At 44.9% G+C, this 23,216-nt stretch overlaps 2 protein-coding genes across 6 annotated transcripts in view; one reads left to right on the forward strand and one right to left on the reverse strand.

The window, feature by feature from the left end:
* IQCG (IQ motif containing G) overlaps positions 1 to 15,722 on the reverse strand; it is a 34,255-nt gene extending 18,533 nt beyond the window's left edge. Inside the window, exons 1-7 of one of the 3 annotated variants that reach the window (XM_066602956.1) lie at positions 15,702 to 15,722; positions 13,760 to 13,917; positions 6,251 to 6,498; positions 6,029 to 6,157; positions 5,537 to 5,618; positions 4,867 to 5,028; positions 757 to 831 (exon numbers count right to left, since the gene is read on the reverse strand). In XM_066602956.1, the coding sequence (XP_066459053.1) occupies positions 757 to 831; positions 4,867 to 5,028; positions 5,537 to 5,618; positions 6,029 to 6,157; positions 6,251 to 6,498; positions 13,760 to 13,876 (813 nt within the window). In that variant the 5' untranslated portion in view covers positions 13,877 to 13,917; positions 15,702 to 15,722. Of the gene's footprint in view, positions 1 to 756; positions 832 to 4,866; positions 5,029 to 5,536; positions 5,619 to 6,028; positions 6,158 to 6,250; positions 6,499 to 13,759; positions 13,918 to 15,513; positions 15,569 to 15,595 lie in introns of those variants that run through there. The other 2 variants (XM_066602941.1, XM_066602948.1) reach the window with 2 other exon arrangements.
* A 120-nt stretch (positions 15,723 to 15,842) lies between these two features.
* Positions 15,843 to 22,253, forward strand: RPL35A (ribosomal protein L35a). 3 transcript variants are annotated; one of them, XM_066602966.1, is made up of 5 exons: positions 15,843 to 15,882; positions 18,726 to 18,763; positions 18,850 to 19,002; positions 21,524 to 21,668; positions 22,190 to 22,253. In XM_066602966.1, the coding sequence occupies exons 2-5, from the start codon at positions 18,753 to 18,755 to the stop codon at positions 22,211 to 22,213; spliced, it is 333 nt and encodes a 110-aa protein (XP_066459063.1). In that variant the 5' UTR covers positions 15,843 to 15,882; positions 18,726 to 18,752; the 3' UTR covers positions 22,214 to 22,253. The 3 variants fall into 3 exon arrangements, with proteins under 3 accessions (XP_066459063.1, XP_066459073.1, XP_066459084.1); XM_066602976.1 differs by having other exon boundaries at positions 15,845 to 15,874; positions 18,721 to 18,763; XM_066602987.1 differs by having other exon boundaries at positions 15,864 to 15,882; positions 18,721 to 18,763.
* Positions 22,254 to 23,216: the final 963 nt, after the last annotated feature.

Raw genomic sequence — 23,216 nt, forward strand, 5'->3', positions numbered from 1 at the left:
AAAAAATCATTTTTTTTAGCATTTTACCCCCAATAAAACTAAAAAACGGGAAAAAAAGTCAGTGAAAAAGATATAAAAAAAATATTCCTATATGTCACGGAAAAAAAAACGCAGCAAAAATAATTTTGGTAGCTAAAGGAAAAAAAATAGAGCAGTAAAACCGCCACATAGGTAAAATCCCTAAAAAGTGTCTGGTCCTTAAGGTACAAAACAACCTGGTCCTTAAGGGGTTAATCTGCCACTGGCTACCCATAGTACTACTTTAAGTACCCAGGAGAAAACCTATAAAGTAATGTGTAGTTCCAGTGAAAATTAAATGGTTTTACTTTATATATTTATACTGTAAATAATATGCTTCTCTAGAATGAGGTAAAACATTCATAGCAAAACGTATATTGACCAGGAAAGAAATCTGTATATAGAAGTTTTGTTAAGTTGTAATATGTTGCACATCAAACCACTGCTGGAAACAGAGGGGTCAGAATAAATATATCACCACCCCTAGAATGTTTATGCGAAATCCTATTGGGCTGGGTTCACACCGGTGTTAATCACATCTGTTGTTCTGCTTCACTGGCTATAGTGGGGCTGTTTGACTTCTGTCATGCTGGCAGAAATATTCCCGAACTAAATAGTGCAGCATGCTGTGCTATTTTGTTGAGGATTTCATGCCAGATGCTTTAAAAGCAGCCTCTAATGCAGATGTGAACCTAGCCTTATATGAGTAATATTGGTAATATGAAATGGCTTGCTCACCTGTTGATGTTGCCTTAGGAAGTTTTCAATCTCAACATGGATTCTTATCTCCTCGTCCATCTTTTCTTTAACTTTCTGTGAAATGACAACAAGATGTTTGGATCAGATTAGATGTGTCACAGCCCAGAAATTATAGAATATCAAAATACTAAGGACCACCTTCTGTGAGTAACTGTGTAAGTTAAATGTGATGTCACCATCATGTGATCAGTCACCGGGGCTCTGAGCTCTGCACCTGATCACATGGCTAGAAGGTTGGAGGAGTGTTTAAACTAGGGACCCGGGGAGAGGACCGTGTGGACAGTGACCTGGGACCAAGTAATGGGAATGGGGGTCGAGTGGGGGGTGGGGTTAGTACAATCAGAACTGACAGAACAGCTAATAGGACCATAAGTAGCATAATGAATATAAAGACTAACAACAACAGTATAAATTGTATGGCAACAAATGCCAGAAGTCTGATCAGTAAAGTGGGTGAACTTGAACTGAGAATGTCCGATGAAAATTACGATATAGTAGGAATAACGGAAACATGGCTTGATGATAAGTGCAATTGGGTGGTGAATTTATAAGGTTACAATTTCTTCAGAAGAGACTGTGTAAACCAGAAAAGGAGAGGGGTATGTCAATGTTAAATCCTACTTAATGCCTGAGGCTCCGAGAAGATATAAGTGTAAGAGATGAACACGTGGAATCTCTACGAGTAGAAATACAGGGAGAGAAAAATGCCCAAAATGCTGAGAGGGGTTTTCTATAGTCCGTCAAAAATAACAGAAGAAACTGAAAACTTATTAAGGCAAACAGAAGACGTGTCAAATCGCAATGAAGTAATTATTATAGTAGACTTGAATTTTCCGGATATAATATGGGAAAACGAAACCTGCAAATCTTATACGGGCGATAAGTTCTTGAGAACAATTAAAGATAACTACCTTACCCAACTTGTACTGGAGCAAACTAGAGGGAGGGCCATTCTGGATTTATTATTAACTAGCTTACTGGACAGAATCACAGGGGTGCAGGTTGAGGGACACTTTGGAAATAGTGACCACAATGAAATTAATTTCCAGCTGTTATTCAGTAGGAAGCCCCATCAGGTAGCGACAAAAAAACTAAACTTTAGTGAAGCAAAATTTGATCAGCTCAGAATTACTCTTGGAAACATTAATTGGGACAATGTCCTCAAAAATAACAGTACAGGCGACTAATAGGAGAAGTGTAAAAATACCCCAATTACCTCATAAGAGTAGTTCATACCCTTTAAAAATAAAAGAACTACAAGTAGAAGGAAACCAATGTGACTTGACAAGACTGCAAGGGGGGGATGTCCAAAATCCAACTTTCTACACCGCATATGGCGTTGCCCCAAGATGCAAAATTACTGAGTGGGGGTTCAAAAGCTGATCCAAGATATAGGGGGGAAGCTCCTGCAGTTGTCACCACAAGTGTTTATTTTCCACCAACTACTTGATCAGACTAGGAAGACCAAAATGATTCACACTATTCTGTTGATCAGCAAAAGGTGCCACTTGAATGATTGGCTTCTGGCTAAACCCCCGAGCATAAAGGACATAATACAACAATTAAAACCTCTTCTAAAAAATAGAAATAGAGAGACGAGTGGAGTCCCGGGCCCCAAAATTTTTCAAAAAGTAGAGGGAAGTCGTAAAAAATTTTCTTAGTCCTAATGAAATCAAGGAATATGACTCAATCCACTAACAGAATGTGGTACTATAGTCAGGATGACATGAATCAATTGGGAAGCTTACAAATTACATGATAGGATTAAGGTAGAGGCGGTTGCGGAGGGGGGGTTCTCTGCAGGCTAGTTTTAAAGGTTTTAGTCTACATATTTCATATTGTTTTATAATAGAGTGTTAAGATGGTTGGAGAATAGGGGGGGGGGGGTAAAGGGTAGAAATAAAATATGGAAGGTGTATGTATGGGCAAGGTAACCTTTTATACACAGGATAATTTAAACTGGAAAGCATAAGTGTATATTTAATATTGTAACCAAAATGTATATTTTGTGACCAAAAGTTTATTGTAAATGCTATGACCCACTCATGTATGTTCCTTTTAAATGCTAATAAAAAAGTTTTAAAAAAAGACTGTAAAGGGGACAATAATTGATAAAAAGGAAAGTATTTAAATTATTAAAACAAGAAGGCAGTGAAGAAGCGCTAAAAACATACAGGGAAGACAAACAAATATCACCTGCCTAACACAGGAGGTAGTGCAGTGTTGGTTAAAAAGGATTAAAATTAGAGATGAGAGAACGTACTCGTAATGAGTACTTACGCACCCGAGTACCGCCATTTTCGAGTACTTCAGTACTCGCGCGTAAAGATTCGGGGGGCACCGGGGGGCGGGGAGAGGCGCGGCGGTGCGGGGGGTAGCAGCGGGGAACAGGGGGGAGCCCTCTCTCTCCCTCTCCCCCCCACTCCCCGCTGCAACCCCCCGCGCCGCCACGGCGCCCCCCGAATTTTTTCGCCCGAGTACGGAAGTACTCGAAAATCGCGGTATTCGGGCGAAAAAGGGGCAGGGCCGAGCACGTTCGCTCATCTCTAATTAAAATCAACAAATCGCCGGGCCCAGATGGAATACACCCAAGGGTTCTAAGGGGACTAAGTGAAGTTATAGATAGACCACTACTTCTTATATTTAGGGACACTATTGAGACCGGGGTTGTACCACTGAATTGGCGTATTGCCAATGTGGTTCCAATATACAAAAAGGGGTCAAGAAGAGAGTCTGGTAACTACAGGCCGATAAGTCTTACTTCAATAATTAGAAAACTATTCGCGGGGTTGCTGAGAGACGCCATCCTAGAATACCTCAAGGAAAACCATGTTATAACCTCTGATCAGCATGGGTTCATGAGGAGTCGATCGTGTCAGACCAATTTGATCCGCTTCTACGATGAAGTTCTAGACTGGACCTGGGGAGAGTCTTTTGATCTCGTATATCTGGATTTTTCTAAAGCATTTGACACAGTGCCGCATAATAGGCTGATATATAAAATGAAACAGCTCGGACTGGGCGAAAACGTGTGTAAGTGGGTAAAGAACTGGCTCAGGGATAGAAAACAGAGGGTGGTAATAAATGGTTTGTACTCTGATTGGGCCACCGTTGCTAGTGGGGTGCCACAGGACTCAGTATTAGGCCCCATTCTGTTTAATATATTTATCAATGACCTGATCGAGGGACTGCACAATAAAATATCGACATTTGCAGACAATACAAAATTATACAAGATAATTAATACAACAGAGGACAATATGAGGCTACAAATGGACCTAGATAAGCTGGGAGCTTGGGCAGAAAAATCACAAATGAAATTCCATATTGATAAATGTAAGATTATGCACATGGGCACGAGAAACGGATTCCACTAATATACACTGCCGGGGGAAAAGTGATATGGAAAAAGACCTGGTGGTACTAGTGGACTGTAGACTTAACTGGAGCAACCAATGCCAGTCAGCTGCTGCAAAAGCAATTAAAATCTTGGGGTGCATTAAAATAAGGTATAGGGGCGAGAACATTATTCTTCCACTACATAAGACACTTGTCAGGTCCCACATGGAATATTGGGTACAGTTCTGGACACCGGCTCTTGAGGGGGTTCAAAGAAGAGCAACTAAATTGGATTGTAAGTGCATATTTCACCCTTTGTAATGCAAAGGGTCAAATCCCCAGTATTTCCACCAGCAGTTGGTGTGGGTTTTTTTACCACTGCTGAAAATCCACAGCATATCTGCATCATGGCCTTAACCTAAGGCCATTCTCACATAGGCGATAGTAAAAACGCTGCATTTGTAAATGTCCTCCGAAGGTCCCTGTCTGCCCGAAATCCCGCAATGAACTGCTTGATTTTGTGGGCTTAAACAATAACACCTGGGCTTACTAGCGGTCCCAGCAGCACAAAAACGTACAGCAAAAAAAAAATGCTATATGGACGCTATAGCCCGCGATCGTGCGCCCTGCACAGCACATAGCAAGCGTATGTGTGCTTACACTCATGTGCGGCAGCCCTAAAAATAACTACTTAAATTTAACTTGGTAACTTGAAATGTATTTTGGCAAGCTTTTACCAATGGTGCATACCTGGAGCTCCATCTGCAGGTTAGACTCTGCAATGTTGCACTTTTTCTGTGTTTGGGACATTTGAAGTTCAGTATCCTTCTTGATGTATTTGCCTTCCATACTTGTTTTAGCTTTCATTTCCTGCAGTTGATCCTTTAGGTATGCAATCAGTTCAGTGCGACTCTGTGAGGACATATTACAGCATTAATACCCCATGTTGAACTGAGGTCGCCGTCTACTGGTCTTCAAGCTCAACACATGGAAATAGAGGTCAACTATACACATGTAGCCTCTGAAAGCCATTTTATAGGCCAAGGGTGGAACCACTTTTAGGACCTTGGGTGGCAAGACTGTTCATCGAATCACACCACAACTCTAACCAAGCTACGGAAATAACCCGCACAAAACCGGGCGGAAATTGACTGGCGGCGCGGAATTCAAATCTGCGACATGTCCCATTGAGGGGGTGAATTCCGCACAGGAATTCGTGTTAAAACCCACACCAAATGGTGCGGGTTTGGAGGCAGGCATAGCATGGCTGATCTACTTTGGAATGCCCACTGTGGACATTCTGCTGGAAATCAGCCCCGTGTGGACCCAGCCTTAATATTTTGACGGTTTGCTAAGAATTTCGGTTATTTGATTACCAAGGTATAAAATAAGACCTGTTTCATCTAAAATTCAATACTACCTGTAACTCCACCTTCTTTTCTTGTTTTACATCTTGTAACTGCTTCTGCAGTAATTTGATCTTCTTTCTCCCCTCCTGTTCTCTGTGAAACATGTGTGGTGTTAAACATAGTGGCAGTAATGCTGACATAACAGGATTGGGAAATTCATAGTTTTGGAATTATCTACTGTATAGAGCCATGCGACAATATTATCTGTGTTCATATTGCATTCAGATGCCCAATATGATTGCTGCTGAACATAAGAGTTCTTCCTCAATGCCCACTTTTACAAGTTTAGGGTGCTTTCACACCTGTGCTGGGGATTCCACTTTTCTGCTCCAATCAGAGAACAGGAAAGGGGAATCCCTGCAGCTGAATGGTTCCATCTGTAGACGGGACTGAACACCACCGGGGGAATTTCATTCTGTCCCGGACAAAAGAAAAATTGCAGCATGCAGATGTAAAACCGGATTTACCCATGTGCTATACCCATTCCACATACTTATTATCACCTTGCGATTGTATTGTAGAAGTTTGCTTTTTTCTCCTTCTCGGTTATTACAGCATGTTGGAGGCTCTGGAATGATCCTGATCTTTCTAACTCCACTAACAAATCTGCAATGACGTCTGCAGCAAATTGCCTATAAGACAAAGAACAAAATAACATATCTGCATTAATATTACAAGTAATAAGATTTATTATCAACATATCGTGATAGAAAGCTCATATGTACCTATCAGCCTGGACTTTCTTTAGGTTGTCAGAAGTTAAAGGGCTTTGTCTCGCCGTCTTCGTGAATTGCACATTGCTCATTTTCAGCCTTTCGCTAGTTTCATGCACCTGCTCCTTCAGATCCTGCAACTTGCTCAACAGAGGAGGTGGTGCTAATTGGATTTCTGCACGCGACACAATCAGTTCTTCAAAGTTTCTTTCTGTTTGTCTCTGAGTCTTCAAGATTTTTCCAATTTCACTTTTAACAATCTAAGAGTGAGAAATATAACGAATACTTAAACTGCTCTGACTGATATGTAATATTGCCAGCACTGTAGAGAAACAGTGGTGTTTGTAAACACATCTGGGGCATTTAAAGGGGTTGTCCCCCGTTCGGCGCGAGACAAACCCGATGCAGGGGTTAAAAAAGAAAACCGCATAGTGCTTACCTGAATCCCCGCGCTCCGGTGACTTCTTCCTTACCTGGTGAAGATGGCCGCCGGGATCTTCTCCTTCGGTGGACCGCAGGTCTTCTGTGTGGTCCATTGCCGATTCCAGCCTCCTGATTGGCTGGAATCGGCACGTGACGGGGCGGAGCTACAAGGAGCCGCTCTCCGGCACGAGCGGCCCCATTCAGAAAAGAAGAAGACCGGACTGCGCAAGCGCGTCTAATCCGGCGATTAGACGCTGAAAATTAGACGGCACCATGGAGACGAGGACGCTAGCAACGGAACAGGTAAGTGAATAACTTCTGTTTGGCTCATAATTAATGCACAATGTACATTACAAAGTGCATTAATATGGCCATACAGAAGTGCTTACCCCAACTTTGTTTCGCGGGACAACCCCTTTAAGCACTTTATATACCTGTTGTGAAACAATGGACCTCTTGCATGATCGGTTATAGAACTCTGCATACTCAACTTGTTCACAGATGAAAATTCACAGCTATGTTCCACAACCAAAATGAACAAAATTCACATATAATGCATACAGATTGTGGGATGGATTTTTAGGTCCGTTCCACGGTGTACTTTTTACGCAGTGCGTGAACCCAGCTTTAGGCTAGAGCTGCACAATAAATTTGGTCATGTGACTGAAGCTCTCTTGAGTTCATCGTAGCGGTCACCATCTCATGTCTAAAGGCTCTATTATACAGTCTGATTATTGCGTACAAACGTTCTTTCATCGATTTGTCAGGCCATGTAAAAGGCAAGTATAAAAGTGCATTCACACTTTCCCCAGTTTCACAAGTCTGCTGTTTCCACCTCCAAAATATTTCTCAAATTTGCTCTTTCCTCAACCTCATTAGAAAAAATGTTGCAACATCATCCTTTGTGGCCTTCCATGTAACACTACTGCAGTCCTATGATCCACCCTCAATTTTGCTGCCTGGTTAATCTACTGCTCCCTTCTTCACTGGCTACTCTATGACAAGAGAATTCAGTTCAAACTATTAAAAATGATAAAGCCGTCCACAACCTGCCCCCTCCCTCATCTATTCAGTATCAGGCAGATCTATATCTCTTTATCTGGACTTTGGGACTATTTGTTATTATATAAGATAGTGGTTAGAGATGAGCGAGCGTACTCGCCCACGCCCCTTTTTCGCCCGAGCATCGCGATTTTCGAGTACTTCTGTACTCGGGTGAAAAGATTCGGGGGGGCGCCGTGGGTGAGTGGGGGGGAAAGGGAGAGAGAGAGGGCTCCCCCCTGTTCCCCGCTGCTACCCCCCGCACCGCCACGCCTCCCCCCGCCCCCCGAATCTTTTCACCCGAGTACTGAAGTACGCGAAAATCGCGGTGCTCGATCGAGTAATTACTTGAAACGAGTAGGTTCGCTCATCTCTAATAGTGGATTTTTTATATTTAGGCCACTTTCACACAAGTGTATTGTGGGCACATTTTCATTAATAAATTCTAATATACGAGGAGTGGAGAGAGCTTTGGTGACTCACAAGATGTCACTTTTCACTGATATTTTAATAACTCATACCTCTTTCTTACCTTCTTCGGACCTTGTCTAGTTTTAGGTCAATTTCCGGCCTAGTAGTTAATTACGCTAAAGGCCCGTTTACACACAATGATTATCATTCAAAAGCCATCGTTTGAGCGATAATCGTATGTACATTCTCTCATCTTTCACTCTTCGGCTGAACAATGAATTTTAGGTGAGCATAAAATCCATCTTTCAGCCAGGGAGAAGATAACACAGACCGCATGCTGTGTTTGCTGTCCATGGTGCTGTATTTTCCATGCGAGCGCTTATTACATTGTATTCAGCTTGCAGCTCCATGCCAGGACAAAGTAGCTGAATGCAGAGAACAGACCACCTGCTGTTCTCTGCATAAAGCTCCTGGAGGCTCATTTACATCCAAATGAATGTGATAAGCTGCTCATGGACATTAGTGTCCATTAGCAGTTTATGCAAAACAATCACTAAAAATCTTTTGAAGGATTATCTTTGTATGTAAATGGGGCTTAAGGGCTCATGTCCTTGGACTTTGTTTCACTGCCTATTACGCAGTGAATGGAGTAAATGCAAGCCAATGGGGTTTCATTGATCCATGCTCATGAGCATGTAGATACACAAATAGATTGCAACATGCTCTATTTTTTGGCGTACCACACAGTGTGAGCCCTATACGTTTGTATGGGTAGTGTATACAAACGCTGTCCATACGCAATACATTGCGTATGGGTGTCAACTTCATACGCAACCCCACTATGAAACAGAGCAGAGAATTTAAAAAGAAAAAGACATCACACTTCACATGACCGCGTGCGTGTGATATGCGGACGTGTGCAGTACACCCGCTGCCCATATGCAGTCTCTGCCGGCAGAGCTGGTATCTACAAACAGCAGTAAAATGCTGTGTTTTACTGATACGCTCGTGGACAGGAAGCCCTATGCACTGAACATTACCCAATTCATAGCAGTAGCTTACGTACCTCCTGAAAACAAGCTTCCTTTTCAGTGGGTGACGAACCATATAAAGTTTTTGGGCCTTCGCCTCACCAATAGTGTACAAGGCTAAGCTCCAGCCAATTACCCTCCTATGTTACACTATCTTTGTACCTTTATTGGAAAACTGGGAAAAAGATGGCATATCGTGGCTTGGTCAGATATCTGCTTTGAAAATTGTATTTTTACCCAAATTGTTGTATCTTTTTCGAGTACTACCAGTTTCTGTTTCTTCTCACTACCTCAGGATCTTCCAAATACTTGGTTACCAATCATGTCTGGAAAGGCGGTATCCTTAGGTCTCCTTCACACGGGCGTCACCGCATCACTGTGAGAAAATCGCAGCGTTATCGCATCGCTGCACCGTATGATATCGCTGAGATTTTCTCGCAGCAATACCGCGATTTTGTAGCGCTACAAAGTCGCCTGTGACGCTACAAAATCACGTGACTTTGTAGCATCTGCTACTGTCAAAGTTGCATCGCATCGCATGCAAACAGCGTTTTCGTGCGATGCGATGCAACAGAGAGGAAGGCTCCATAGAGAAACATGGGCTACAAAACTTCGCCGGACTTGTGAGGTTTGTGTGTCGGGTTGTCGCATGCTACAAAACATCTCCTGTGGGAAGGAACCCATAGGAAACCATGGGCTTCTTATATATGCGATTTGTAGCATCGTAGCAATGCTACAAAATCGTGCGACTTTGTCGCCCGTGTGAAGGAGGCCTTAGAGTTAGGTGATTTTCTCACGACACGGCAGTGCTACAAATCACATGTATGTGAAGCCTATGGGCTCCTTCACATTAGCCATGTTTTGTAGCTTGCGACATTGTGAGACGAAAAAATTGTGGGTTGCTAAATATTTTTTGCTGCATCGCACAAAAATGCAGTTTTCGTACGTTGCAACTTTTAATAATAGGAAACCCTACCATAAAAACAATAAAATAAGCCCTAGCTGCATTGAAAAAAACCAAACAAACAAAAAAAACACAACAGATGCTGTTCACTCCGCTGTGTCTTCTCTGCAGGTCCCCGACACTTGCTTGTAGTTTTCTCTCAGCGCTTCTGGATTCCCTGCCTCCAGGAAGCGCTGGCTGTGATTAGTTCTTGAGCACTGCGGCTCAGCCATACAGAGCCAGCGCTTTATGAACCAATCACAGCCAACGCTTCTGGAGGCGGGGAATTTGAACCCCTGAACAGGAAACACTGAGAGAAAACTACAAGCAAGTGCCGGGGACCTGTAGAGAAGACACATCAGAGGGAACAGCGGCTGTTAGGTGATGTATTTGTTTATTTTACGTTTTTAAAGCAGCTAGGGCTTATTTTCGGGGGGGGGGGGGTTCATATTTTAAGGCCCTCTTTCTACCCCCCGAAAATCCCGGTAAAAAAGTGTTACAAAGTCACACGACTTTGCACTGCCACTAAATCGCGATATCGATGAGAGTAAACGCAGCGCTATCGCACAGACCACTGATGCAATACCACTGCGATTTTCTCATGGCAATATCACGTTGCCCATGTGAAAGAGGCCTTACCAGCATTGCTGTGTAGAGAAGGGTCACAGAGAGGATTGGGTGTCCCTAACGTAGTTAAATATTATCAGGCAGCCCAAATAGCGCAGCTCACCCTTTACCATGCCACCACAGAACCCCTTTGTCCTATCCTGTTAGATGGACTACTGTGGCTCCTACCATCTAAGAGGTCATTTATTACTAACAATGTCCTGCTACATTTCCTCAAGTGTAGGACTCTCTTAAATATTCTGCTAGCTTCTGTTTCTTCCTATGACCCCCTAGATGCGGTAATGTACTTTCCCCCCCTGGGCTAAATACCCCCTACTTTTTCCAGCATGGTCGACAGCAGGACTCACTAAAGTGAACCACTACTTGAGCCTGCCAGGGATTAAAACTTTCACAGACTCAGGAAACCGTCTCTCGGCCGGCCAGATGCTTATTTTTTAAATCTATTTACAAATAAAGCACCTTCTGCTGCCCCTTACTAGCCATAGCTCAGTTCCTTATTGGCTCACTCCGCTTGAGCTACGTTGCCGGCAAGACCCACACGGTTTGCGGATTACTGCTCTTACATTTTGCACCGTACCCAAACACATTCCTGCCTTGACGTATCATACGTTCGTAGATGGCAGGCGCACCTAGGTAAATTTCTCAGTAATGCGGAATCGCCTCAGATATGGACCTCCTCCTTCTCTGGGCTCTTGAACACCCTGAGGCTAGAAACTAATGTCAAGGTCCTCATGAGACGGTACCTGAGCTGTATAGCTAAAGCGGTTCCCGGTTATTCTCCCAATTGCTTTAGGGAATGACAGATGCCTGGGGATTGGTATCACATCTGGTGGCTCTATCCTAAAGAGCTTCGGCTTTGGATTTTCTCATCCTTGCCCGTAACTAAGTTAAGAATCCATGGAAAGCTCTACTCCATAAAAAATCTCTTCTGTGTGCCGTCATTTCCAAGTTTAGTTTAATTTGTTTTCTTAGCTCTGAAACAAACTATAGCGGATTCCTGGAGGAAACCCATGCTTGATGTCAAACAATGAATGTCTTGGTACACGACTAATGAAAAAATGACGGCTATACCATCAGATACAATGGAAAAGTTTTAGTCCCCTTGGGTTGAATATTCCAGTCACATGCAGACTTGTTAAGTGGCAATTCACTTTCTCACTTGCCTCTTGGGGAGTCGCCCAATACTGGGCCTGGCACTAACTTCATGGGCTAGTCCTCGGGCTCTCTTCTTTCTATGATCTCTCTCTCTTTCTTTTTTTTCCTCCTACTGTCTTCCTCTCTCTTTTTCTTACCATCCTCTTTCCCCCTTGCTGTGGGAGGGACCACTTCGCAAGGCTGTGATGCGGGTGTTGCTCTCCAGTCACTGGGATGACACCTCACCCGCTGACATCTTGTGGACGGGCCCATTGTTTCTTTTTACACCACCTTTTTGTTAGGGATTTCTTTTTTACCGGTTTCTCTTGGATTTGTAGCCTATAGTGTTGAGTAAGTTTAGACAACAGATGTCAATCACAAGGCCTGTGGGCCAAATCCAGCCCGCTGCCTCATCTTATGTGGCCCACCGGCTGTGTATTAAGCCTTAAAGGGGTTATCCAGGCAGTGCCAGCCGGGACCCACTAGGGTCGGAGTGGAAGTCGCTGCTCCAACCCCTGTGTAGTGAACGGCACCCGTAATTGCAGGCGCAGTTCTCACTTTAGTTCAGCGGCATAGTGTAGAGTCTGTGACCACTGACCTCTCCTGACCGCTGATGTCTGCGCCAAGGTGAGAGGTCAACGGTCACAGACTCAGCAGCAGTTGCTGTTGCCGCCAGTGCTGAGCTACAGGCGGGGCGAATGTATAGCCTGTAGGGATGCTGCCCGTCCAGAGGCCAATATTGGCCTCTGGCTGGGCAGCATCCCTGGGACTACTATGGGGGTCAGTATTACTACTAGGGCTACTAAGGGCGTCACTGTTACTACTGCGACCACTATGGGGGTCACTATAGGGTCTCCTTCACACGGGTGTAAGCGCATTTTTGATCTTAAAAATACACTGTGTATTTGCGCGATCAAAAATCGCTTACCCCTCCTGTCTATCGGCTGTGTGTTTTTATGTACTCAAATACACTGGGTATTTGTGCACACAAAAATCAACACAAACAGGCTTAATGGAATGGCATACAGATACACAGTTTTCCTGTCTATTTACACCTGCCCATTCACTTCAATGGCTGATTATAGTGTGCAATACACACAAAAATAGGTCACGCCATGTATTTTAACATGTGATTACACATCGCAAGAAAAAAATGCACTCATGGGAACAAACTGATTGAAATCAATGGATTCTATTCACTGCGTGTTATGCATGCAAGAATGCTCATGTGAAAGAGCCCATACTATACTATTAAAATCAACCCTTTGAAGGCAACTTTCAGGTTGATGTGGCCCTAATAAGTGGGCAGCTCGCTCCATCACCTCTTCCCCTTTATTCGTTTAACTGTCTTAATGTACAATTGCTGTTATACCCCTTGCCACTCTGGTTCACAGTACAATGTTTATAGGTTACAGACTTGATGAGGAAGATCCTTTTCTATTTCTTAGTTACTTGTAAAAAAAAATATATATATATATATAATATACATACACACTTGTACTCTATTTGGAAGATGTTGTATACTTGTAAAACCTTTGAAAACCCAATTAAAACTTCTAAGATTAAAAAATCTTGGCCCAACCACTGGTCTACTAACCTGAACTCCGACCATAATAAATGTCTATGATACTTTGAGTTTGGGACCATCATCCGTATTATGGGCGCATAGATATACCCATGCACTTGTGTCAAACTAACCTTAAACATATATCTATAGGCCATAAGGGGGAAAATAAGACCCCTTCAGTTGTCAGGTCAATACAATTGTCATTTATTGAGCCTGTGTTGCAAGGGGATGATGGGCATTTGGACAGAACACATTTCCCTTGTAAATGGTTTACCTGCTTTGTACCTTATGCTACTTGTGGAATCTGCTGCAGTGTAATAACTGCTTTACTATATGCTACTCACATTATTTCGCCCTTGGTAGGAGACTGGCATGATATATCCTAGGACTGACAGTTGATCCAAGCTGTCCTCCAGCACCGTGCACACCCGCAGGGCTTCCATCACTGGCAATGACACCATGTCTTAGGTGCCTCTGGGTCCGTCTTGTATTTGTCTGGGACCTGTATAAGAAGACAGAGTGTAACATCAACAGTTAGATGGATGAAGAATTGGAAAATCTGTATATTCATAAAGATGCAGATTAATACACGGCATGCCTGCTTGAGAAATACATAATTACTATATTCTAGGCCAATAAAGGAAATGTATTCTCATTGGAGGTACAAGGGGGCTGATTTTACAATGTATGTATGCTAGTTTTTTGGTGTAGATACATAGAGAAATATGGAGTTCAGACCAAACATCATATTCATGGAGCTTTTGCTTAACTTTTTCCAATGTATACGAATTTGTCAGAAAAATAGTTGAGAATTCAGAGTCATTTACTAAACAGCTACTTCTGAGTAGAGATAGAGAAGTGTGGTGCGGCGGCGGCGGCGGCTCCACCTCTGACTGGGTGGGCAACAGTTCGATGAATCAAAATGCTGGCAAACCACTGAGTAAGGCTACATGTACACGGGGGAGAATCTCACGTGGGATTTGTGTGTTGAGAGACGCACACAAAACCCGCACAATTTGTTTCTTTTTCCCCTCGGTGATGCTGTGAGGTTAGAAATCGCTACATGAGCTTTCTTTTGGCGTTTCCTCGCAACGCATCGCCCAATGTTTTCACTGGGACCTTTAAAAACACTGCAGGGCACTCGCATACCGTGTGATGTGATGTTCCCCATTGAGATCCTCTATTGAGCGTGAAACACTCACCTGAGAATTGCAATTTCACAGAAGTGATGCCAGGCGGTTTTGGAATGAAAAATGCCTCGCATCCGCATGTAAAATGCACGTTGGCTAGCGAGATATGCTTAGTAAGATATGCAGATGATATCGCACTCGTCTGTGTGAATGTGACCTAAAACATAGAGAAGGACTTGGGGGTTTTAGTTAACTACAAACTTAACTGGAGCAACCAGTGTCAGGCAGCTGCTGCCAAGGCAATAGGTTCATGGGGTACATTAATAGAGGTCTAGGGGCACATGACGAAAAGATTACGGGGCATTCATAAAATGTTTTATGCAAATGTCTGTTGTCAAAAAGTAGTTTATTTTGTGCAAGCGGGTATTTGCATATAAAAGGGTGTAAACTTCTCTGGAGGCGCACGGAGGAGCCAACGATACGCTGAATACATGAAGAGGTCTGACCCCTGCATGTAGTAAGTGCAGGGTGTGTCGGGGGAAGTGTACTAAGTCCGGGGTCCGAAATGACTGGCTTAGTAAATTCCCCCATTGTTCCTCCTCTTTACAAGTCACTGGTCAGACCACAGATGGAATATTGTGCATGGTTTTGGGCACTGGTGCTCAAGAAGGACATATCAGAGCTTGAGCCGGTACAAAGGGGTGCAACTGAAGTAATAAATTGGGGGGGGGGGGGGTTGCCTTCCTCTGGATCAACATTGGGGGTAACAGGCTGACCTGGATGGACATCTGTCCTTTCTCAGCCATACATACTATATTAATCTGACACTCGGTCCACATGGCGCGCCATCAATACTAGTAACGCTGCGTCCCTCCCCTGATCTCTGGACACAAGCACTCTGTTACACTTCCAGACACCATGGAGGAGAGACAAATGTGGCCAGAAGGCCGAGCCCCAACAATACTAACACTATGAGCAGGAGGTCTGCTGGCAAGCTGTGCCTGCAGTATAACACACAGTACTATATACAAGACACGGCCGGTAAGTCACCTGCACGGCACACAGCGGAGCTTGGTTTGGTTTCCATGGACACTGAAGCTCCGCCCCCGGGGCCTTTTATCCCCTCCTTCCCTGCTCGCCGCTTGCATTCTCATACCCCCTGTATCTGTATTACTACTGGATAGCAGCTTCTTGGGGCACATTCGTGCATACACCTCGTATATTCCGCTCAGGCATCACTGCGGACACCTCACGTCAGAGGACGCTTCTCACTTCCCAGCGTGCCGCGCGCCTCCCCTTCCTTTTCCTCCATCTTGGATTCGGGTGCGGGTGAGGAGGTCTGTATGTGTGCTGTATCTCGGGCGCTCTGGCTCAGGCAGCCGGGTTATGTGCGGAATATCAGTCCCGGCGGATGGAGCGGTGGCCGGCACAGGCTTTGAGGGGGGTAGCGGGGCTGAGAGTGGACGGATGGCCGGGATACCGGGCGGATTGTGCGGCCGGAATGGATGAGCTGTCTTGTAGTGCGGGAGTGCACGGAGGAGGGCAGCACTGAGTCCGCTGCCGCCGGTGTGAGGTGTTTGGCCTGACCGTGTGAGTGCGGCGGTGACCAGTGTGGAGCATCGGCTGGACGCCGGCGCTGTGGGGAGCCGCAGCCGGCTGCATGCTGGTGGGGAGTAGCGCCACTTCCTGGACGCTGCCAGGAGCCTCGGGCTTTTACACACCTGTACCGGGGAGGACGGCAGTACTGGGGGGCCCGAGGGGAGCTTCCAGGGGGTCTGCAATGTGTGAATGTAATGATGTGATGCCCCCCGCTTGTCCCTCTCCCGCTGGTCTCCTGACTGATGCCTGTTTTACCGGCTGCAGCCGACGGCAGCTTGGTGACGGTCGTGGAGCAACCAATTTGCGGAACGGCGCAGGATGACTGCAGCCTGTAAACATCACAGCTGAGACCCGGAGCCGCTGCGGGGGGCGAGCAGCTTTTTACTATGTCTGCACACACGGGGGGGGGGAACTGTTGGAAACCCCCTTTTGAGCAGCGCTACTGGTTGTGGGGGGTTTATTCACACTTGACGGGGTTGTCCCGTGATAACCTTTTCTAAGTATCTGATCAGTGGGGGTCTGACTGCTGGGAGCCTCTGCTATCATGGTAATGGGGTCCAAGGATCCTGGAATGGATGGCGTGGGGGGCACAACTACAAGTGTTTGGTGGTACTATAGGAATGGATGGAGTAGTGATCACGGCTATGAGCGTGGCGGTACTATAGGACTGGATGGAGTGGGGGTCACGGCTACAAGCGTGTGGCGGTACTATAGGACTGGATGGAGTGGGGTCACGGCTACAAGCGTGTGGCGGTACTATAGGACTGGATGGAGTGGGGTCACGGCTACAAGCGTGTGGCGGTACTATAGGACTGGATGGAGTGGGGTCACGGCTACAAGCGTGTGGCGGTACTATAGGACTGGATGGAGTGGGGGTCACCGCTCCATTCAGGGACACTGAGCCCCTCTGCTCTCATGACCGGCGGGGTCAGATCTCCACTGACACAGCTGATAGACTGTAAAGTTAGTTTCTTGGGACAGCTGATTTAGTAAAGTCATGAACCTTAGAGAGATCCTTTTTGTATTTTAATTTCTTACCAGTTTCAAGATCTCTACTTGCTGTCAGTGAATGGGAACATCAAGGGGCATGAAAATGTCATAGCAGATGGCAGGCTGGAATTGTATGGTGTGTAGGCAATAAATACTTTGGGGCTGGGTTCACACAGGGCGGATTCCCGTTGGAAATCTCGCGGTTTGGCCGCAGCAAAAACTGCGAGATTTCCGCCGGGAGAACCGCCGCGGTCTAAGTCGGGGCGGCTTTGAAGCGGCCCGGCCGCATGCTTTTCCGTTGCGGCCGGCGCTCCATAGAGGAGAGCGCGGCCGTAACATAAATAAACAAAAAAAGAAAGTAAACAGACATGCTGCCGCAGCCGCGGTTTCAGCCGGATTTACCGCAGCGGATTGGCCGTCCCATGTGGACGAGGTTTCTGAGAAATCTCAGCCACATGGCTGGCTAATCCCGAGATAAGCGGCCGTGGGCGGTTTTGCCGCGGGCGGATCTGCTGCGGCAGAACCGCGGCAAATCCGCCCTGTGTGAACCTAGGCTAAAGGGAACCTGCCCTCCTATGAGCGCCATAGACTGTTGGTCCATAAGACGGAGTGCATAGTTTGGGGTGTAGTTCTTGCAGGGAGTGCACTGTTCTCTGTGGCAGTGTGCATACGCAGAAGTCTGGTTAATGCACAAGGGAGGCAGGAAGCCTGGTAAGTATAAAAACCGCACCACTGTGAGCCTGTAGATGTAATTTGTGGTCCTTTATAGGACATGATGGGTCTCTTCATGAATGTTTGCTGTTCTGATGGTAGCGATGTGCTAACCCGTGTCAGAGGATTGCCTGCACACACTTGTATCCACTTCTGAGGATGACTCGGTCTGTACAGGTTTTCATTCTGATGCGAATAAGAATGTCTTTATTCACTGACAGCAAGTGGATATTAAAGTGGCAATGAAGTGAAATACAAAGTGTTAGAAAGCAGCGGAACTAGTTGTTATAGACTGTCTAAGCGCTATATAAAACCCCTAAGGTTGCAGCACTTCTAGTTCCACGTGAAATAACAGTCATTCATTGCTGTACAAGGCTGATCAATGTATCATCACTTCGGCTTATCACCATGGTAGATCTTATCATTCAGTTGGCTTTGCTTTATTAGGATTAGAGATGAGCGAGCGTACTCGGATAAGCACTACTCGTCCGAGTAATGTGCCTTATCCGAGTACCGCTGTACTCGTGCTGAAAGATTCGAGGCGCTCCGCTGCTGACAGGTGAGTCGCAGCGGGGGAGCGGGGCAGAGCGGGCGGGAGAGAAGGAGAGAAAGATCTCCCCTCCGTTCCTCCCCGCTCTCCCCTGCAGCTCCCCGCTCCGCAGCGCGTCCCGAATCTTTCAGCACGAGTACAGCGGTACTCGGATAAGGCACATTACTCGGACGAGTAGTGCTTATCCGAGTACGTTCGCTCATCTCTAATTAGGATGTAACTCATTAACACTTCATTGGTCTAGTTGTAAATGTATAATGTATGCTGTCATAGTATATGTGTGATGGGATTAATGGTCTCACGGTTGGCTTGTTGTTCCTTACAGTCCAGCCGGCATCTGCACACCAGAAGCTCACAATGTCTGGCAGGTAAGTCTATAGCGTCTTGTAAGTTGGTGTAGTTCTCTGTCTGCGCAGCCCTCATGTGATGCTTTTTATGTCTCCTCCAATACTAGATTGTGGTGTAAAGCGACCTTCGCTGGCTACAAGAGAGGCCTTCGGAATCAGAGGGAACACACGGCCCTCCTGAAGATTGAAGGGGTCTACGCTAGAGATGAGACAGACTTCTACTTGGGCAAGAGATGCGCCTACGTCTACAAAGCAAAAAAGTAAGCGCTTCATCCGCCACGGAACAGCATTTTGCAGGGATCCCACGGATTTAGGGCTACGTACTAATTTTGGCCACAGTCAATCGAGGGGGATTTTCCTTGTAGTTTGATGCAGGATATCTGAGTTCGGTTTGGTCAATACATTTCATCTACAGCGGGGGAGTTTGCACATATGTGAGTTCCACAGATTAAATGCTAATGTCGTTCCCCTTTTCAAGCTATAACCGGACACTAGACAGCTATCTATAAATGCTGCCGAGGTTTTGCACAGGTATTTGTAGCAGTTTTTCCATGAAGATTTTTGAGCCAAAGATACCGAAAATACGGAAACTATAAAGATAGGACTCTCACTTCTGCTTTCTGCTGCATCCAATTCTGGCTTTGGCTCCAAAAACTGAAAACGACCCATAATGTGATAATTTTATTTATATATTTTTTTACTGTGCGTCACAATGACTGCCATGCTGACATGCAACATTGTATCAGTGTCCCCTCTTTAAAGGGCTTATGTGCATTCATAGAACCACATCGCATGGACAGAAATTGGGACTGTGACTTCTCAGGGAATATATTGGAAAGTGCCGTCTTCTCCGGTTATTTTCTTCTATGGTATACGCAGTTCCGAGTCTTCTGGTGACGTCTCAGCAGTTGGATCGCCATTGGTGCGGCATTTATCACACATCCTATGGATAGATCATAAATGCTTCAGGGTGTCATCAAGGGGGAGAGAAATGATCTCTCCAGTTTGAATTGGTTTGATGAACATTTCTGAAACTTTGGGGGTTATTTGTAACGTCACTTTGTACATCATCAGAATGGAGGCTGTGGTTTATTCTTAGTGGTGATGATTATCTGTTAAGTCCATCCGACCCTCAGTCACTCTGTGGATCAATGTTCTCCACGCATTCCTGTCTTTCATCGCTTCTTTGAGTTCGGCGATTGACATGTTGGTGGTGGCCTTGATTGTATCTAGCCATCTTGTTCTTTCTCGTTCTGATCTTCTCTTTCCACTGACCTCGCCAAGCGTCAATACGGTTTCCAGTGACTTCGTGCGCATCACGTGGCCAAAACAAGAGAGCCGCTGTTTGATGTTGCCCTCTAGTGATATTTTCGGTTTGACGTGATCTAACACTACCTTGTTTGTTGTCATTGAATTCTATGAATGGCAGAGCGCTGCCTGTGATTGGCTGAGCACTGTGACCAATCACAAGCTGCGCTCAGTTGCAATTCAATGAATGGCTGAGCGCTGCCTGTGAATGGCTAAGCGTTCAGCCAATCAAACGTAGCCCTTTCAGCAGGCGGTGATTTTAAATCCCAGTCTGCTGAAAAGCTTCAGAGTAGTGCATGGAGAACAAGCAGCAGCTAGACATGGCTGAGCCCCAGCAGCGGCGGACAGGTGAGTATGTATGTATGTATTTATTTTTTTACTATTGCTAGGGATGATTTTCAGGGAGAGGGTTATATTTAAAGCCCTTCCCCGAAAATCACTGTGGGGGTTGCCGGCAGCCCATTGCATTCAACGGGACAGCGGTATCCCCATTGAAATCAATGGGAGAGCTTGCGATCCGGAACGGATTAATGGCTTTTCTATTCATTTCAATTGGGAAAATTGATTTGACTATCAAATGTTGCGGGTTAAGAGCTCTGTCATGGAGCAAAAATAAACTCTTAACCCAAGGCACCACTGTATATCATTCATCAGCTCATCAGTGTTGTAGCTACGACTGCATTTTAGCTCTCAATACAATGGAGCAGGTATATAAAGGGGTTGGACCACAATCAACATGTGGATTGGTGATAAATCTGATCGGCGTGGTACAAGACCCTGTGAATGGGGGTCCTGTGTCTCCTCTCATCACTGGAGTTGCTTCTGCCACCCACAGTGACATCCGATTGAATGAAGCAGTAGCCACACATGTTCCATTCATTTCAGTGGGCTGACAGAAATAGCTGAACACTTGCACTCTGCTTTCTCCAGCAGTCCCATTGTAAATTAATGGAGTGGCACTGCGTACATCTGACCGCCAATACGTTTAATCTCTGTTGTGAGGGTTTGGGGCACATGGGAGCCCCTTTCTTGGGATCAGTAATGAGGCACCTACTGATCAGACTTGTAGATAGGTGATTGTGATACAACCCCCTTTAAAACTGGCTTAATGATAGACTAGATAAATTGAGACCAGAGAGGCAAAAACTGCTCCAAACTTGGCACAGTACCACAGTATTTGGGAGAATAAAATTGCACCTCTTGACTGTTTTACATTAATATGCGACATTTGACAGAAATTCGCTGGTGTTGAAGATACGAACAGGTTCAATGGATACATTAAACACAATCACTCGCTGTACAGATGCTAAAATCCAAACCCCCAAGACGGTACCAAACTGTTCACAGGGATTTCCCTTTAAATATAAAGGCATTTCACAATGGCTTTGTATTGACTTGTCATCCACGCTTCCAGTTGTCGACGCTCAATCCTTTATAGTTTCCTGCTAATGATTTCTTTTTTCTTTCTTTTAGCAACACGGTGACTCCAGGAGGCAAACCAAATAAAACTCGTGTCATCTGGGGTAAGGTGACCAGAGCTCATGGTAACAGTGGCATGGTGCGTGCCAAGTTCCGCTCAAACCTGCCTGCTAAGGCCATTGGACACAGAATCCGTGTGGTGAGTCCATCAGAAGTATAAAACATTGATGCAGTTTATTTTGCTGCTAAAGCAAGCTTAGTAAATAGTGCATTGCATCTAGCTAGGGTTATGTCGCATCATTTATGTACCTACAAACACTACATTATTTTGAAATGCATAAAATGGCAAATTTATGTAAGACCGCAAATGGTGGGGGGTTCAAATCCTAAATGTGGCCACAGACATTCCCTTGTATCTCTTTTCCTGATATCACTACTAATCTTGTCAGCGTTATATTCTTGTCATTCATAAATGATGGATTTAAAATATTAGCAATATTCTAGTCATTCTGACACATTATTTCACCGCAGTATGGATGGAGAGTTCGTTAGTGTGAAGAAATGGCCCATGAAATGTAATCTGCAGCCTTAGTGGCTGCCATTCTTCCACTTGCTACCTATTCATAATATTCTTCAAATTTTGTCAGTCTGTGGGTTTGAATTGTAAAAACTAGTGTTTGTGGTTCAGGTTGTAATGTTCTTTTCTCCTGTTTTTTGCAGATGATGTACCCTTCAAGGATCTAAATATTCTGTACAAATAAAAGAAAGTCCTGGATCTTTTTTATGTTGGTGCCTTATCATTTTTGAAGCTGGTTAATGATTGTATGAGTGGTGTTTGCTTGAGTAACTGCTGTGCTGATAACCCAGTGGGATCAGTCTTGTTCACGCTACGTTCTATCCTGAGTCACAAACTTTCTCCCCCTATATAAAAAGCCCCATCTTTATCCTGGTGTAGTCCTAAACCATATAGTGCAGGTAAGCTGAATCTGTCATATGACCAAAATGAATGGTGCCAGCCTGATTCCATTGACTTGTCTGTCTGGCGTCCATCCTGTTCTCTGGAATTTTTCTGGACAAAATAGCACAGCTGTAACATGGTGCTTTAACCTCTTCTGCACCAGCCAGATGTGTGTTTTATTCAAATCTGGCCTGTCACTTTTTGATAACCCCAAATAGTTTTACTTATCCAAGTGGTTAATATTTTACTTAAAGGGGTCATCAGAGTTCTGGGTTTAAAATTAAACTGCTTTGCCGCACAGAAAAATAACAAATGGCCATATACTCGCCTCTCCCCCTATGTCCCACTGCACTGCTTCGGGGCTCCCCTGTGATGTCATATTTACAGGCTACCCCAGCCTGTTTACAGGACCTCATAGGTGCTGCAGCCAATAGCAAAGCTTAATTCAATCTCTGTGCCCTGTTATTGGCTGAAAGGCCTGTGATGTTCCGTAAAGTGGGTGTGAGTAAATAAATTGGTACGGAGGAGTGCACATTGGCAGGCAGAGGGCAGCGGATGCCTGTTTTACTGCATGAGAAAACAGTTTGATTGAACTCCAATGACATATTATACTTTAGTGGTAATTTTTTGATCATAAAATATATAATTTTTTAAATGAAAACCTGCATTTATAGAAAAATTTATTTTCAAAAATGTAATTTCTCTGCTCTTCATCCACATCACTGCAAAGGAAAAAATCAGCTCCAATATCATTGCCAGCATCTCTACTAGGGCAGGTACAAACACCAG

This window comes from Eleutherodactylus coqui, chromosome 1 (assembly GCF_035609145.1).
Source record: "Eleutherodactylus coqui strain aEleCoq1 chromosome 1, aEleCoq1.hap1, whole genome shotgun sequence".
Classification (NCBI taxonomy): Eukaryota; Metazoa; Chordata; class Amphibia; order Anura; family Eleutherodactylidae; genus Eleutherodactylus; species Eleutherodactylus coqui.